The 15,766-nt window shown below is 40.1% G+C and overlaps 1 protein-coding gene and 1 pseudogene across 2 annotated transcripts in view; one reads left to right on the top strand and one right to left on the bottom strand.

Moving 5' to 3' along the window:
* The window catches only part of Pnpt1 (polyribonucleotide nucleotidyltransferase 1), a 41,395-nt gene that overhangs the window by 21,267 nt on the left and 4,362 nt on the right, over positions 1 to 15,766 (top strand). For both annotated transcript variants that reach the window (XM_057772044.1, XM_057772043.1), the window contains exons 19-27: positions 4,592 to 4,698; positions 5,461 to 5,532; positions 5,623 to 5,686; positions 6,115 to 6,198; positions 7,192 to 7,275; positions 11,206 to 11,312; positions 11,390 to 11,445; positions 13,801 to 13,879; positions 15,004 to 15,051. In XM_057772044.1, coding sequence (XP_057628027.1) covers positions 4,592 to 4,698; positions 5,461 to 5,532; positions 5,623 to 5,686; positions 6,115 to 6,198; positions 7,192 to 7,275; positions 11,206 to 11,312; positions 11,390 to 11,445; positions 13,801 to 13,879; positions 15,004 to 15,051 — 701 coding nt within the window. The remainder of the gene's footprint in view (positions 1 to 4,591; positions 4,699 to 5,460; positions 5,533 to 5,622; positions 5,687 to 6,114; positions 6,199 to 7,191; positions 7,276 to 11,205; positions 11,313 to 11,389; positions 11,446 to 13,800; positions 13,880 to 15,003; positions 15,052 to 15,766) is intronic.
* Positions 8,743 to 10,503, bottom strand: LOC130875812 (nuclear speckle splicing regulatory protein 1-like; annotated as a pseudogene).

The following is a 15,766-nucleotide window of genomic DNA, read 5'->3' as shown; positions in this document are numbered from 1 at the left end:
GGACAACTAGGGCTGTTACACAGAAAAAATCCCTGTCTTGAAAAACCAAAAAAAAAAAAAAAAAAAAAAAAAAAAGAAAAGAAAAGAGTCAAAAGATACTAAAGAAAATAAGCCATACCCATAACTCATTTTGTTATTTTTGGAAAATAAAAAATGACTAGATTCCAAGTGAGGTGGAGGGATACTTTTGACACAGTAGACCTAGAATCTGTCTTGACAGTGTATGATACCTTTATGTAAATAGTGTAGAAATTTAGACTAAATATAGGTACATCGTTCATGACCGGTTGAAGGATAAGCAGAGAGGACTGGTTAATCAATGTGTTGTGAAAGAGAGAGGTCCCAGGTAGATACTTAAGGATGCTTCAACCTCAGCCCATTCCCTTTCCATAATAACAACGACACGACATACAGGATACTCAGGATACTAGTAAGAAGGAATATGGAAAGCTGTAGTTCCAGTGGTTGGCAGTGAAGGCAAGAAGATAGCAAATTTAGGGCCAGCCTGATTTACTTAGCAAGACTCTGTCTCAATGAAATGGGCGGGGGGGGGGGGGGGGGGAGGGAGGGAGGGAGGGAGGGAGGGAGGGAGGGAGGGAGGGAGGGAGGGAGGGAGGGAGGGAGGAAGGACCTAAAAGAATTGATCAGTCTTTCCAACATGAATACATTAACTATGGAACAATACTTCTACCCTAAAATGGGAGGTTTCTACAGAAAGCAGTTATAGAGTTGACAAAACTGTCTAATTTGAAAAATTGCAAAGAAACTGACTGAGATCATGATATTTTGCCTAGTTTAAAGGTTGAAAAGTTATGTTAGGGTCAGGCAGATTAGGAGGCATAACATGTAGCTGACCTAGAAGGAATAGCCTGTGCAAAATGATGAAGTTATAAAATAGCATGGCTATGTTTCTCAAAGTATTCAAAAGAACCACTGAAGTAATAAATGAAACAGATTTTGAAGGCCACTTGAGCAAGGCAAAACAGGTTTGTTTGTATTTTTTGTTTACTAACTTTTTAAGATAGATTTAATTTAATTTTATGTGTATGTATAAGTACTTCCATGTCTATATGTCCGTCACATGCCTGTTGGAGGCCCTCCAAGTCCAAAGTAAGTACAGTCTCCTGGACTGTAGTAGGTGGTTGTTTGCTGCCTGATGGGGTGCTGGGAACTGAACCCAGGTTCTCCACAAGAGCAGCAAATGCTCTCAACCATGAGCCATCTCTCTGATCCTTTGTTTGTTTATTAATCTGGGGTGTGTTGTTTGGTTTTTGAGACAGGTTTAGCTGAGGATGACCTGGGACTCCTAATTGTCTTGCCTCTACCTCCCAAGTCCTAGGGTTGCAAAGATGAGCCACACCATGTCTGCCTTAAGCAAATTTGTTTAATATGTTGAATAGGCTAATAATAAGAGCACACTAAGAACAGCATATACACTATGTCTATATTAGTTATTTTTCTGTTGCTGTGTGATAAAATACCATGACCGAAGCAACTTATGAAAAATAAAGGGTTTGCTTTGCTGCCGATTTCAGAGAGAGTATAATAGAAATGAGGCCAGTCTATGAACTGACCTCCCAAATGGCACCACAAACTGGGGACCAGGTATTTAAATACCAGAGTCTTTGAGGGACATTCTCATCCAAACCTCTCAATGTCCTAAACATTTTTGTACCCCCAGGTTGGAGCTAGAGTAATAGCTCAGAAGCTAGGAGCGTATACTGCTCTTGAACATATACCCAAGTTCAGTTGCAGCCCCACTTCTGCTTATGACATCAGCTCTGAAGGATCTGCCCCCCCCCCCAAGTATAGCACACTCATTCACATGGTTAGAAAATAAATCTTTAACATAACAAACCTCCGGCTTACGGGTATAACTGAGTGATACAGTGCTTGCTTAGGCTGCAGGAGCATTTGCATTAAGTATCCCTCACTATCACCACAACATACAAACAAACCTTCTAAGAGAAGGTTATGGAGAGCTTAAAGGATTCTATGTTTTAGTTTTATTTATTTAACTAGATTCTATTTCAGTAAAGAACTTCAGGAAACAGTTTGTGTATCACGAATAATTAAAACCCAAAGACAGATAGAGGGGTTAAAGCTGAAGATCAGAGAAGCAGAGCAGTCAGCCACTAGAGAGAACTTTTACCTCTACCAGACCTCAGACTGAAGGGACAATGCTCAGGCTACACTGTGTCTCCACCAAACCTCAGACTCCACACTTCAGTGAGTTCCTGTCTCTAACCCCTTTATACTCCTCCCTCTGCCCAGCCATATTGTTCTGTCTCCACCTCCCTAGTGCTGGAATTAAAAGTGTGTGACTCCCAAACACTGGGATGAAAGGTGTGAACCACCTGCATCTGTTTCTGAATCGATCCTGTGTAACCCAGAGTAGTTTGAACTCACAGAGATTCGTCAGCCTCAGTCTCCAAATTCCAGTGTGCCACCACTGCCTGGCCTCTAGTGGCTTAGCTTTGCACTCTAATCTTCAGGCAAGATTTATATTAAAATACAAATAAAATATCACTACAAGTTTGTCTAAGCAGAACCAGGCATGGACAAGAGATCCAGGAGGAAGGAATGGGCAGTTACAATACCATTGTAGGAACTAGTGAGGTACCTCATTGGTTAAGAGCATTTGATGCTCATTTAGAGGACCTGGATTTGGTCCTAGCACCCATATCGTAGCTCACAGCCATCTATAACTCGAGTTCCAGAGAATTCATTGCATTCTTTTGGCATCCACAGGCAGCAGGCACATACCTGTTACACTGACATACATTCAGGCAAAACACTCATCTATGAAGTAAAATAAATAAATCTTTAAAAAAAAAAAAACCAAAGTATAGATATGATAGCTTAGAGGGAATGAAAGGAGCTACCCAACATATTACTTTATTCTGAAATGAATTCCAAGTGGTCAAAACCTAAACTTTGAAGATAAAAGAGAAAAACAAAACATTTTATTAAAACATGGAGAAGAAATTCCTTTCTAAGCAAAATCTAGAAACCATGACTTCATAAGCTATAAAAATTCTACCTCGAAAAGCACCTCACTATTATCAAAGTGAACAAGCTAAGCAATAACAAGCTTTAATTTAATAAGTCTATATTGCTCGTAATAGAAGAGCTGCAGCATTAAGAGAAGAAAAGATTTTCAAGGGTATATACAAGTCAGTATGAAAAGACAAATAACAAAGTAAAATAAAATTGTACCATATTAACATAAACAAAAAAAGAAACCAACAAATCAAAATTAAAAAATAACCAGTTTTACTTTTTCAATTAACAAAAATAAAGTTGGGGGATTAACAATAATTATCAAGAAAGACTTGAGGGTCAGAGCCAGGAAGAACAGGAATTCAAAGTCAGCATTGACTATATAACAAATTCTAGGCCATCCTGAACGACATGAGACCCTGTGTCTAACACACACACACACAAACACACGTATGTAAGGTACTCTAAGTATATATCTTTGGAAGGTAGTTTGACGGTTTGAACAAGTATAAATGTCCATGCCCTTTAACTAAGTACCTCCTCTATGGCTTATCAGAGGAGATGGTTCCGTGTGGTGCAGAGGCCTGATGACCTAAGTTTGATCCCAGGATCCCACAGAGTAGCAAGAAAACAGACTCCAGAATTGTCCTCTCACCTCCACATGCACACAGTAGAACACGTGTCTATACTTGCACAAAATAAAATTAAAATTTAAAAGTTACAAGTTTTGTTTCATCTGGAAGTGGTGTGGCATATCTGTAAGCCCAAATACTTCTGAGGCAAAAGCAGAGAGATCTCTGAGTTTAAGGCCAGCCAGGACTACACAGTGAGGTGCTATCTTAATTTACAAATAGTTTTATATATGGGAGCCATGCATAGTAGTGCATACTTCATCCTTATAACTGTAGCACTTGGGAGACTAAGGCAGGAAGGTCTTATAATAATGAGGAAAGCACAGATATTTTATTTATTTATTACATGTATATGGGAATTACTATATAGTAGGTTTTTACTAAATAAAAAGAACAAGGTAACAGATAATGCTTATATCATGTTTCTCACAAATAAGAATTTAAAGATTATGTTTATAATTGTAGTTATATACACAAATTTTCTAGAAAGCTATTCTAATAGTACTGCCATGGGGAGGTGAACTGAAAGATTCAGGCTTAGAAAATTTACCAAAGCCGGGCGGTGGTGGCGCACGCCTTTAATCCCAGCACTCGGGAGGCAGAGGCAGGCGGATCTCTGTGAGTTCGAGACCAGCCTGGTCTACAAGAGCTAGTTCCAGGACAGGCTCCAAAACCACAGAGAAACCCTGTCTCGAAAAACCAAAAAAAGAAAAAAAGAAAATTTACCAAATAAAGGGTTTGAAGAATTTGCTCTCTTAGGTTTTTGCCGAGTATAGTTATTATCTGTTACTTTACAGGTCATTATTAAAGGGTCAAAAAGAAATGGGATGGGGCCTTTTCAACTCGATTTGATGGCTTAGAGATACCGCCTCCTTACATTGGAATAATGTCAGCAGAATTTGAGCGTGTTTCATGCTACTACATGTCTTATACACAAACCTTGTTTTTCATTATAGGGGTCCCGATTTCATCTGCTGTTGCAGGTGTAGCAGTAGGATTGGTTACCAAAACCAATCCAGAGAAAGGGGAAATAGAAGATTATCGTTTGCTGACAGATATTCTGGCAAGTATATTCCCAGTTTGGAATATTTACAAGTATATTTAAAAGTACATGCTTAGGCAAGTCATGATGACATATGCCTGAATAGGCGTAAGGCCGAAAATCACTAGTCATAGTCTAACGTAAGATTACATAGCAAGTTCCAGGCCACCATGGGCCATGTGGTGAGACAAAACAAAAAATGCAAAACAAATCAAAGACATATAAAAGCCTCAGCCTAGAACAGTGGTTCTAAACTTGTGGGTCCTGACCCCTTTGGAAGGGGTCAAATTACCTTTTCACGGGAGTTACCTAAGACCATTGTTGAACATAGATACATATATTGTGATTCATAACAAAGTAACTGTTATGAAGTAGCAACAAAAATAATATTATGGTTGGGGGAGCAGCACATCATGAGGAACTGAACTGGAGGGTCACTAGAAGAATGCTTGTACTTCTGGAGTATAGATACAGTGCTTATTTCCTGTTTGCCTTGGATTCTAAAGGATATGTATTACTATATACTTATCCAGAGTGGCTTCCTCTGGGATAATTCTAAATTACTTTTTATGTATTTATTAGGAACAGGCATGAGCTAAACATAGATGATATTTCCAATGGCAAGCTCTGTGCCCTGGAGCAGCAGCTGAGCGGCAGAGGTGGCTCTTGCATTTAACAGTAGAGGAAACACCTTACTTCCAGAGCTAGGACTTGAACTTCTTCTACTGTGACTATAGGTGGACTTTGTTTAAAACTTTACCATAATTTCTTAAATTGTTGAAGGGAATTGAAGATTACAATGGTGACATGGATTTCAAAATAGCCGGTACAAATAAGGGAATAACTGCATTACAGGTACCACCTTGTTTCATTTTTTAAAATTTAAATAATGACATGGACCACTGTCTATCTATCTATTTATTTATTTTGGCTGTTCTCTATTAGGCTGATATTAAATTACCTGGAATACCAATTAAAATTGTAATGGAAGCCATTCAGCAAGCATCAGGTAAGTCAATACACCTTATGCTGCTCTCATTTCTGTATGGAACCTTTAATTCCCACTAAGTTTACTATAAAATGTGGCTGACTGGAAGAATGTTTGCCTGTGATGCATTGGGTCAGATCCTCAGCACCATCAAAACAGAAGAGTGGGGCCCTGTAACTTAACATGATCAGGTATTAATTATTGATTACATGACTGACTACCCAAATGAAAGAATAGTAAAATTTTAATTTTTACAATGTAAGCAACTTTCTGAGCTAGGAGTTTGGAATAGATAAGATACTTAAGGTAATTGAATATAAAGAGTTTCCATTAGTGAGCTAGGGTTTTGATTATACATCAGAGAAAATGAGAGTGAAACTATTTCAGATCACACTTACTTGATTCGGATCACACACTTACAATTTTTATTCTGGTGGTATTTCTTCTAGTGGCAAAGAAGGAGATATTACAGATAATGAACAGAGTAATTTCAAAACCTCGAGCATCTAGAAAAGAAAATGGACCAGTCGTAGGTAAGACATTAAACTTATTACTGACAGCTTGATAAACATTAATGTTTAAACATTTATTACTATTTTAAAGTGCTTTTCTCTTATCAAAATAAAAATAAGTACATTTTTGCTAACTACTTTGAAAGAAAATTCTTTTACAATCATTCATTCACTGTGTGTTGGGGGGGTAGGCATGCATATGCTACACTCTGTCTGGCAGTCCCAGACCAGCTTCTGGGAATTGAAGCTCTCCTTCTACCATGTGAGTGCTGGGGATTGAACTCAGGTTATTAGGCTTAGCAGCACATGCCTTTATCCTCTCAACCATCTTACCAGCCTTAGAAAATATTTAAAATGTTCTTCCCATAAAGAAATGGGCCGGGCGGTGGTGGCGCATGCCTTTAATCCCAGCACTTGGGAGGCAGAGACAGGCGGATCTCTGTGAGTTCGAGGCCAGCCTGGTCTAGAAGAGCTAGTTCCAGGACAGGCTCCAAAGCCGCAGAGAAACCCTGTCTCGAAAAACCAAAAACAACAACAACAAAAAGATATTTATGAAAAAGCCAGGCGGTGGTGGCGCACGCCTTTAATCCCAGTACTCGGGAGGCAGAGGCAGGCGGATCTCTGGGAGTTCGAGGCCAGCCTGGTCTACAAGAGCTAGTTCCGGGACAGGCACCAAAGCTACAGAGAAACCCTGTCTCGAAAAACCAAAAAAAAAAAGAAATGGAAAAGTGAAAACATACATGTTTATTCAGATTTAAACATTACACTATGTATACATGTATCAAAACATCACAATAAATACATAAAATTTCTGTGTTCATATAAGTCATTTAAAAAATAATTTTGTTTATGTTGAAAGAAAACCAGACTTTAAATTTGAGAACATACTCTTCTACATTTTTCAATAATTTTAATCACAACAAATTTCTTCTATTTCATAATGAAATATCTCTACATATGTTTAGGTTCCTATTTCTTTGGCTTCTTTACATGATTGTCTGAATTGCATTTCAGAAACAATTAAAGTTCCATTATCAAAACGAGCAAAATTTGTTGGACCGGGTGGATATCACATAAAAAAACTTCAGGCTGACACAGGTAAGAGTTGTCTTAAGTTTGAGGGTATCGTTAAATGCCAAATCATGTAAGTTTGCTATTTTATCTCTAGTATGTTACTCCCGAAATAGTATTTGAGAGCTCAGCTATATTCAGGAAGGATAAAGCAGCTTGGTGGGGCATGCCTGTGATCCCAGTATTTGATGACAGTCTGGAGACAAAGGTAGCAAGACCCTGTCTCAGAGAAGAGAAAGGATGACAAAATCCATCATACTCCTTCCACATTTTAAACGAACATTCCCAAATAATTTTTAGCTTTAGCTTTTTATAACTAAATAACTTACGGGTTATTAACTCCTCCTATTTGTGCAGTTTTGACTGAGTTTCATTTAAGCTCTTGTCTAAAGAGTATATGCAGAGACCAGGTACATTCAGGCAGGCAGCTGTAGGTCAGTTCCAGGGTAGCCTGGTCTACATATTGAGTTCCAAGCCAGCCAGCCAAGGCTACATTTATTTGAGACTTTGTTTCAAAACAAACAAAAACAGCAAGAATATATTCAGAAATGGTCACATTTTAACCTGTTTCTTCTAGAAGCAATGTTGAGATGACTTAATAGTTGTATTTTGAGTTTGCTAAAAGGCAAGAAGCAGAGGTGCCTTAACCAGATTAAGAGTGAGAAACTGACATGATTCATTCTAAAGGTGGAAAATAAAAGGACGATGAAAGTGTTGTGCTACAACCCTAGTCACAATTGAAGAGTAAAACAAAAGCCTTAAAAATTAGCCTTGCTGGGGCTGGAGAGATGGCTCAGTGGTTAAGAGCACCGTCTGCTCTTCCAAAGGTCATGAGTTCAATTCCCAGTCAACCATATGGTGGCTCACAACCATCTGTAATGAGATCTGTGCTCTCTTCTGACTTGCAGGCAGAGTACTGAGAATACTGTATACATAATAAATAAATAAATAAATAAATAAATAAATAAATAAATAAATAAATAAGAAAAGACTTTAAAAAAAAAATTAGCCTTGCTGGGATAGGACATGGCTCGCTGTTATATCCATAGGACCTAGTAAAATTAGCCCTGCTGACCAGGCAGTGGTGGTGCACACCTTAAATCCCAGCACTGAGAAGACAGAGGCAAGCGGATCTCTGTGAGTTTGAGGCCAGCCTGGTCTACAAGAGCTAGATCCAGGACAGGCTCCAAAGCTACAGAGAAACCCTGTCTTGGGGGAGGAAAAACAAATTAGCTCTGTTGGGTTACGGCATGGTTCACTGTTACATCCATGGGACCTAATACAGTGCCAGGCACTTGGTGGGAGAGCAGTGTGTGCTTCATGGTGAGTGACTCTTATCACTAAGGAACAGTCATTAGCACAGAAGAAACCCAACCCAGCTGCTTCCAGATCTCTCCCTGTTCTCACATTCCTTTTTAGATTAGTCTCCTCTGGCACAAGTTTGTTTTTTGTTTTTTATTAAAGACTTATTTGAATGGTTTTAAGGAAGCCAGTTTTCCTCACAACGGATCTACTGGAAGATTTAACACTGTATGATTCTTGAGTACAATCAACAAAGTGTTACAGACTAGGAAATATCTCACAAGTCCAGCCACGCACTGAACCTGAAAGAACTGACTCTGACTTCACAAATTTTGAAAATATACCTTAAAAAATACCCTCCAGTCACTGTTCACATACTTGTTTGCTTTCTTAAAGCAAGTTCCAGGGGTCACAATGTTCTATGCTCAGGAACTGCAGACCCTGGCAGCCATTAGTCATCCTCTTTCTCAATGTAAGTCTTTGCATTGATCCGCGCCATCTGCCTGGCCAAGTACCTGTCTCTAGCTGACAGCACAGTCTCCTCACTGCTCCGCCTTGCAAACTTGCTCAGGGCCTCAGGGGGCCTCTCCTCTGCCAGTCTGTGCTTTGTTGGTGGTGAGGTTTCAGAACGAGAGGGCTTCTCTTGATCCCTTTTGTCCTTTTCCACATTTCTTATTCTGATGGATTTTTCCTGGTCAAGAAATTCGTCCTTTGGTCTAGACCTTGGGCTGCTTTCCCTTCTGTCTCGACTTCGTTCCTGTTTCTCCATCTCTCTGTGCCTACCGTTGCTCTCATATCTCTTTCTTCCTTTCTCACTGTATCGGTCCTGGTCATGACGGTGTCCGTCTCTTTCTAGTTCTCTAGAGGAGTGTGTCTCCCTTTTCCACCCTCTGTCCTCTCTCTCTCTCGCTGTTCTCGTCTCCTCAGTCTATCTCCGTGCTCATGCCTCTTGCAGTAGTCATCTTTGTGATCGGCTTCTCTGGGCCTGTGGGAACTCTTTTATTTGCGGTGGCCGTGGTCCGTGTGCCGGCTCTCCTGCTCTCTGGCCTGCCTGTCCTGGTGAAGACCTCTTGACTTGGGGCTTCTGGAGTGGTACTTGGTACCATGCCCTCTCTCGTCACTAGATGACCGTGAGTGGGTGTGGTGTCTCTTGGAGGCGTCTGTGTCTTCTTCCCGTCTGTAGTTTACTTTATTTCCTCCCCTATCATCGTCATCACTGCTCTTAGTGTCAAAATCGCTGTCAGCATCTGGGTTTGCCTCCTCTTCACCAGTCTGAAGAGCACAGTTCTGCTGTGGTCTGTCCTCTGAATTTATTTCATCAGAGTAACCCCTGGGCTTCTCTTCTTTTATTCTAGTCCTGGCTTCACGGAAGCTGGACTTAGGAACTGCCTCTTCACCAACTGCTTGATTTAGCAGGTGACTATAAAATCCACTGAGATCTTTCTGCTTGGTCACACCCAGTTGTGTTTCCAGGGCAGCAGCCTTCTTCTCTCTTTCCTCCTCCTCAGCTCTCCAAGTTTTTTTTTTATAAGCAGATGTCACAAATGCCTCCTTATCATCAAATTCTCCCTTTTCCATCTCTCGCTCTCTCTGTATTTTCTTTTCCATTCTTTTTTCCTGTTCCTTTTTTCTGATCTCCACTGCTTTTAGCAAATTGTGAATGTATTTGGGCTTTCGATCTTTCCCCAAAAGCAATTTGGGATTACTTTCTTCCTTTTTTGTCTGCATTTCATCATAAATGCTGTCATGCTCATACACAGTGGAATCTTCTGCAAGAGCTTTCTGAATCTCCAGTTTGGTCTGTTTCATGGCCTGCTTCTTAGCAGCTTCCCTCTGAAGGCTTTCACTCACGGAGGTCTCATCATCATCAGAATCATTCCCAAATACAGACGGTTTTTGCAAAACTCGGTGCAATGGCTGTGTTTTCTTTGGCAAAAGAAGCCCATACCTTGGTAAAGAGAAAGTGCAGTGCAAGCCACCTCCAAAATGACAGAAACACTTGGCTTCCTGGACAGTCACCCAATGTTCCTCTGCCACACTGGGGCATCCAATCTTTAGCCTACAGGCCTCGAATATCTGGAAGACTTTTCCATGAAGCAGGAATTTTGAAGGATTGTCCCACGTTGTTTTTGCAAAGTTCAGCAGTCTTTTTCTCTTGTGCCCTGTTTATCCAGTTTGTACAGCATACTATCTTTGCCCAGTGGCTAACTTTGCCACAATGAAAACAAATTTCATATGGAGTTTCTCTGACACTCATTATTTTCTCTGAAGTAAATTGGTGTTGCCAGGAGCAGATATGTCTCACTGAAAATGCCTCCCTCCAAACACAAAGTGGCCAGGGATGGCTGCAGGTCCCTGAGTGGTGGCTGGTCCAGGACAGGGAGACATGTGGCGGCGGCAGTGGGCGAGAGACAGACATGGATAGGCATGCCATGCAGACTGAGGTTGGATATTTATTTAATGGTTATGGAAGGGAGGGGAGAAGGGGAGAAGAGCAGAGAGAGGGAGAGAAAGAGAGAGAGAAAAGAGAAGGGAAAGATGGAAGCTGTCTCTCCAAGAGGGAGACAGAAAGGAGTGGCACAAGTTTGTTAATTTTAATGTGTTATCTCTTTTTTGACCCCCATCCCTCACCATGATGCTGGGTTTATTCTAAAGGTGTAACAATTAGTCAAATTGATGAAGAAACCTTCTCCATATTTGCACCAACACCTAGTGCAATGCATGAGGCAAGAGACTTCATTAACGAAATTTGCAGAGATGATGTAAGTACAGATCTTGGTGGTTTTCCTATTTTTTTTTCCTGTTATCTTTATTTACCTAATGATTTTTTACTTTACAGCAAGAGCAACAGTTAGAATTTGGAGCAGTTTATACCGCTACAATAACTGAAATCAGGTAATTACAAATAAACAATTGGTTCGATTTTTTGGGGGGGGGTTGTTTTCGAGAAAGGGTTTTGTTGAAGCTTTGGAGCCTATCCTGAAACTAACTCTTGTAGACCAGGTTGGCCTTGAACTCAGAGAGATCCGCCTGCCTCTGCCTCCCAAGTGCTGGGATTAAAGGCTTGCACCACCACTGCCCTGCATGGGTTCAATTTTTACTGCAAGTCCAGATTCACTTTGTATTTAAATATATGCCAATAACTCTGTGTGTGTGTGTGTGTGTGTGTGTGTGTGAGAGAGAGAGAGAGAGAGAGAGAGAGAGAGAGAGAGAGAGAGAGAGAGAGAGAGAGAATGGATGTCTACCCACCATGCCTGAAGAGACAAGAGGAGAAGGAGGAGGAGGAGGAGGATGTTGAATCCCTGGGGAATCGGAACCTGAGTTCTCTGGAAGACCAGGAAGTGTATTTAACCACTGAACTTCCCTCCAGCTCTACCCCTTTTTGTGTTTTGCTATGTTTATTATCTGTTTTATACATACAGCTATTTGGCATATATATATATATATATTATACAATATGTGTGTCTGGTACCCACAGAGGTCAGAAGAGGACATCAGATTCTCTTGAACTAGAGTTACAGATATGTAGATGCTGAGACTCAAACCCGGGTCCTCGGGAAAGCAGCCAGTACTCTTAGTTGCTGATCCATCTTTGACTCTGAACTTCTGATCCTCCTGCTTTCACCTCTGGAATACTGGGAGGTGTGCACCACGGTGACTTGTTTTTATAGTGCTGGGGCCAACCCCTGGGCTGTGGGCATGTGAGCCCTCTACAGCTCAGCTACACCTCTAGTCCCATCAAATTCTTTTTGTTTTTTTTTTAGCTAATTTTATTTTCTGTGCCACTGTAGTTTTCAATAACATGTTTTATAATTATAATAGATTCTGACACGAGAATTTTTTTTTTTTTTTTTGGTTTTTCAAGATAGGGTTTCTCTGTGGTTTTGGAGCCTGTCCTGGAACTAGCTCTGTAGACCAGGCTGGTCTCGAACTCACAGAGATCCGCCTGCCTCTGCCTCCCAAGTGCTGGGATTAAAGGCGTGCGCCACCACGCCTTTTTTACCATATTTTTTACCATATTTTATTTTCAAACTATATTTTTACCAATTTTATTTTCCCCCAAACCATAAACCTAAAACTTACAAATTAGTATTTCCTTTTTATTGTTATTGTTTTTGTTTCTACGGCATTATTTGATATTTAACACATTTTTAAATCACTTTCAACCTCAAAAGTATTTTTACCAGCTGAAATTATCTCAAGATGTCACTTCTGCCAGGCGGTGGTGTCACACGCCTTTAGTCCCAGCACTCAGGAGGCAGAGGCAGGTGGATCTCTGTGAGTTCGAGGCCAGCCTGGTCTACAAGACAGGATCCAAAGCTACAGAGAAGCCCTGCTTTGAAAAACCAAAAAAAAAAAAAGATGCTACTTCTTTAAAAAAAAAAAAGGAAGAATTTATTTATTTAGAATATTTCTTGAAAGGTTTTTAAAAGTAATGAAAGAGAATGGGATAATCTGTTTAACATTACAGGTGAAAAACAAGCAATGCAATTGTTTTCAGACTAGAGAAAAAAGGAAGAGAACTTTTTTACAGCCATCCATTCATAATTCCAGTTCCAGGAGATGATGCCCTCTTCTGACCTCCACATGGTGCACAGACATACATATATACTTATAGGCAAAAATGTACATATTAAATAAATACAATAAAATGTTATGAATTCTGAAGAGAAACACAAGTGAATACGTATTATAAAAATTTTTCCTTTATCTTCTTGTTCATTTTTTAGTCACAAATATTTAAATATAGGGCATAATTTCATATTGAGGAACAATTATTTGGGCTCAAGATATGTGGTATATTATTAATGATCTTATTAATTATGTATGAGGTCCTAGGTTCAATTCCAAGTACTAATAGACAGGAAAGAGAAGGACAGAGACAGCGAGATAATATAAGAGAAGTATATTTTTATGTAATCATAATTTTTATAATCATGTGTCCTAGAAGCCAGGCATGCTGGTACATGTACACACCTTTGGTCCCAGTACTCGGAGCAGAGTCAGGTGGATCTCTGTGAGTTCAAGACCAGCCTGGTCTACAGAGTGAGTTTCAGGACTACACAGAAAGACCCTGTCTTAAATATATATATATATATATATATATATATATATATATATATATATATATATATATCTCCATCCTAGAGCGCAGTCTGGAGATTGGTGTGACACCTGCTTCTGTGAAAGCATCAGCTCTGTGTCCGGCCATGTACTTACTGTTTTAACCAAGTTGATGTCTTTTTGTAGAGACACTGGCGTAATGGTAAAACTGTACCCAAACATGACTGCTGTGCTACTTCATAACACGCAACTTGACCAGCGAAAGGTAAGAAGGCCAGATTTGTGTGTGTGGTGGGTGTGCACGGTGTGAGCACACACGTGTATGCATGGAGAGCAGAGAAGCCTAGGGTGTCCTGCTCTGGGACTCCCACCTCATCTCAGTCCCTTTAGTCTCCCATTCCTCATCCAGGCTGGTGACCAGCACTTCCAAAGATCTTCCCTTTTCTATTTCCCACAACACTGGGGTCATAGTCACATGCATAACTCTTGCTGGCGGATTATACAGACGCTGAGGATTTGAACTTAGGTCCTCATTTTTGTGCAGCAAGTATCCTTATTTTCTGAACCATCTCCCCATCTCAGACTTAACTTTCTGTAATTGTTAGAAATAACTAATATTAAAATTACCTAAATTGTTGAGAATTGGATATTTTGCCTAGTTACAGTCACCAGCCACTAATGTTTGCAGTGATGAAATGTAAAGAAACTAAACAGCCCCCTTTAAAGGACTATAATTTGATTATTCACCTACATTGCTTCAGTTATTCATATGAAAGGAAATTTTGGGGTTTTTGTTTGTTTTTTCATGATATTTCAAGACAGGGTGTCTCTGTGTAACAATCTTAGCTGTCCTGGAACTCACTTTTGTAGGCCAGGGTGGCTTTGATCTTGCAGAGATCCGCCTGCCTCTGCCTCTTAAGTGCTGGGATTAGTGGCATGTCCCACCTCTACCGATGAAAGGGCAGTCTTAACATATTGAGTGAGCCGCATCCCCAACCCATGTTTTTTTTGTTGGTTTGTTTTTTGAGACAGGGTTTCTCTGTTGCTTTGGAGCCTGTCCTGGAACTAGGTCTTGTAGACCAGGCTGGCCTCGAACTCACATAGATCTGCCTGCCTCTGCCTCCCAAGTGCTGGGGTTAAAGGTGTGTGCCCCCATGCCCAGCCTCAGCACACATTTATACTGTACACTAAATAGACATTTGAAGGGCTGGACACTGAAGGGGTAACAGTAGTTTTCATTTTCTTCTGATTACTTTTATGTTGTTTGCAATGTTTGTAATTAATAGATTTCATTAGAAAAACAAATATAGCTATTCACTTAGGGAAAGGTGTTGACTTCTGTGGTTACTGGATAATTACATATAACTAATTAATTTTTTTTTTTTTTAGATTAAACATCCCACTGCCCTAGGATTAGAAGTTGGTCAAGAAATTCAGGTACTTATGTTCAGTGTATTATCTTTAAAGGTGTGAATTGAACTTCAGATTCCAATTAGTATCTATGAAGGAATAGAATAAGCACCTCTGGCTTGTATTTTTGTACACTGCTTTTTTAAGAAGTCAGGGTGGCTTAACCAGACTTGCTAAGCATTAAGAGTAAGATCTTTTCCCTCAAGTAGATCATAATTTAGCTTCAAAAAGAAAGAGAGAGAGAGAGAAAGAGAGAGAGAGAGAGAGAGAGAGAGAAACTCCACCTTTAGAGTTGTGCAGACTTGTCATTTGGAGACAGACTTGATAACATGGTGGAAAGCTGTGTCATCTTGGAGCAGGTGAGACATTAAATGTTTGTGAACTAAGAGTACTGTTGCTGAGGTCTAGAATTCTGGTAGTAAAACTGGCCCTGTCTTGTAGTGCTCTATCAGTGAACAGAAGTTGTTGCTGATCTGGGTGTGTTCTATTGGTTATACCACAGTGTGTTCCCCATCTGGCTTCTGTTGTTTAAGCAGCTCTGAGGAAAGATGAAGGCCAAGAGAGCATCTCTCCACGTGTTTATGCTGTACATCAAAGGGGACTTTAAGCCTGTTGCACTGTTCCCGTTTGATTTCTTCATGGAACAGTATACTCTAGTGCAATGGTCCCCAAGTCATAGAGAAAATACAAAGCCCTTAACTGAATTGTGACTTTGGACTTACAGTTAGTTTATCAGAAATAA

The sequence above is a fragment of the Chionomys nivalis genome, chromosome 6 (genome assembly GCF_950005125.1).
Source record: "Chionomys nivalis chromosome 6, mChiNiv1.1, whole genome shotgun sequence".
NCBI lineage: Eukaryota > Metazoa > Chordata > Mammalia > Rodentia > Cricetidae > Chionomys > Chionomys nivalis.
This window is presented reverse-complemented; position numbering and strand designations above follow the sequence as displayed.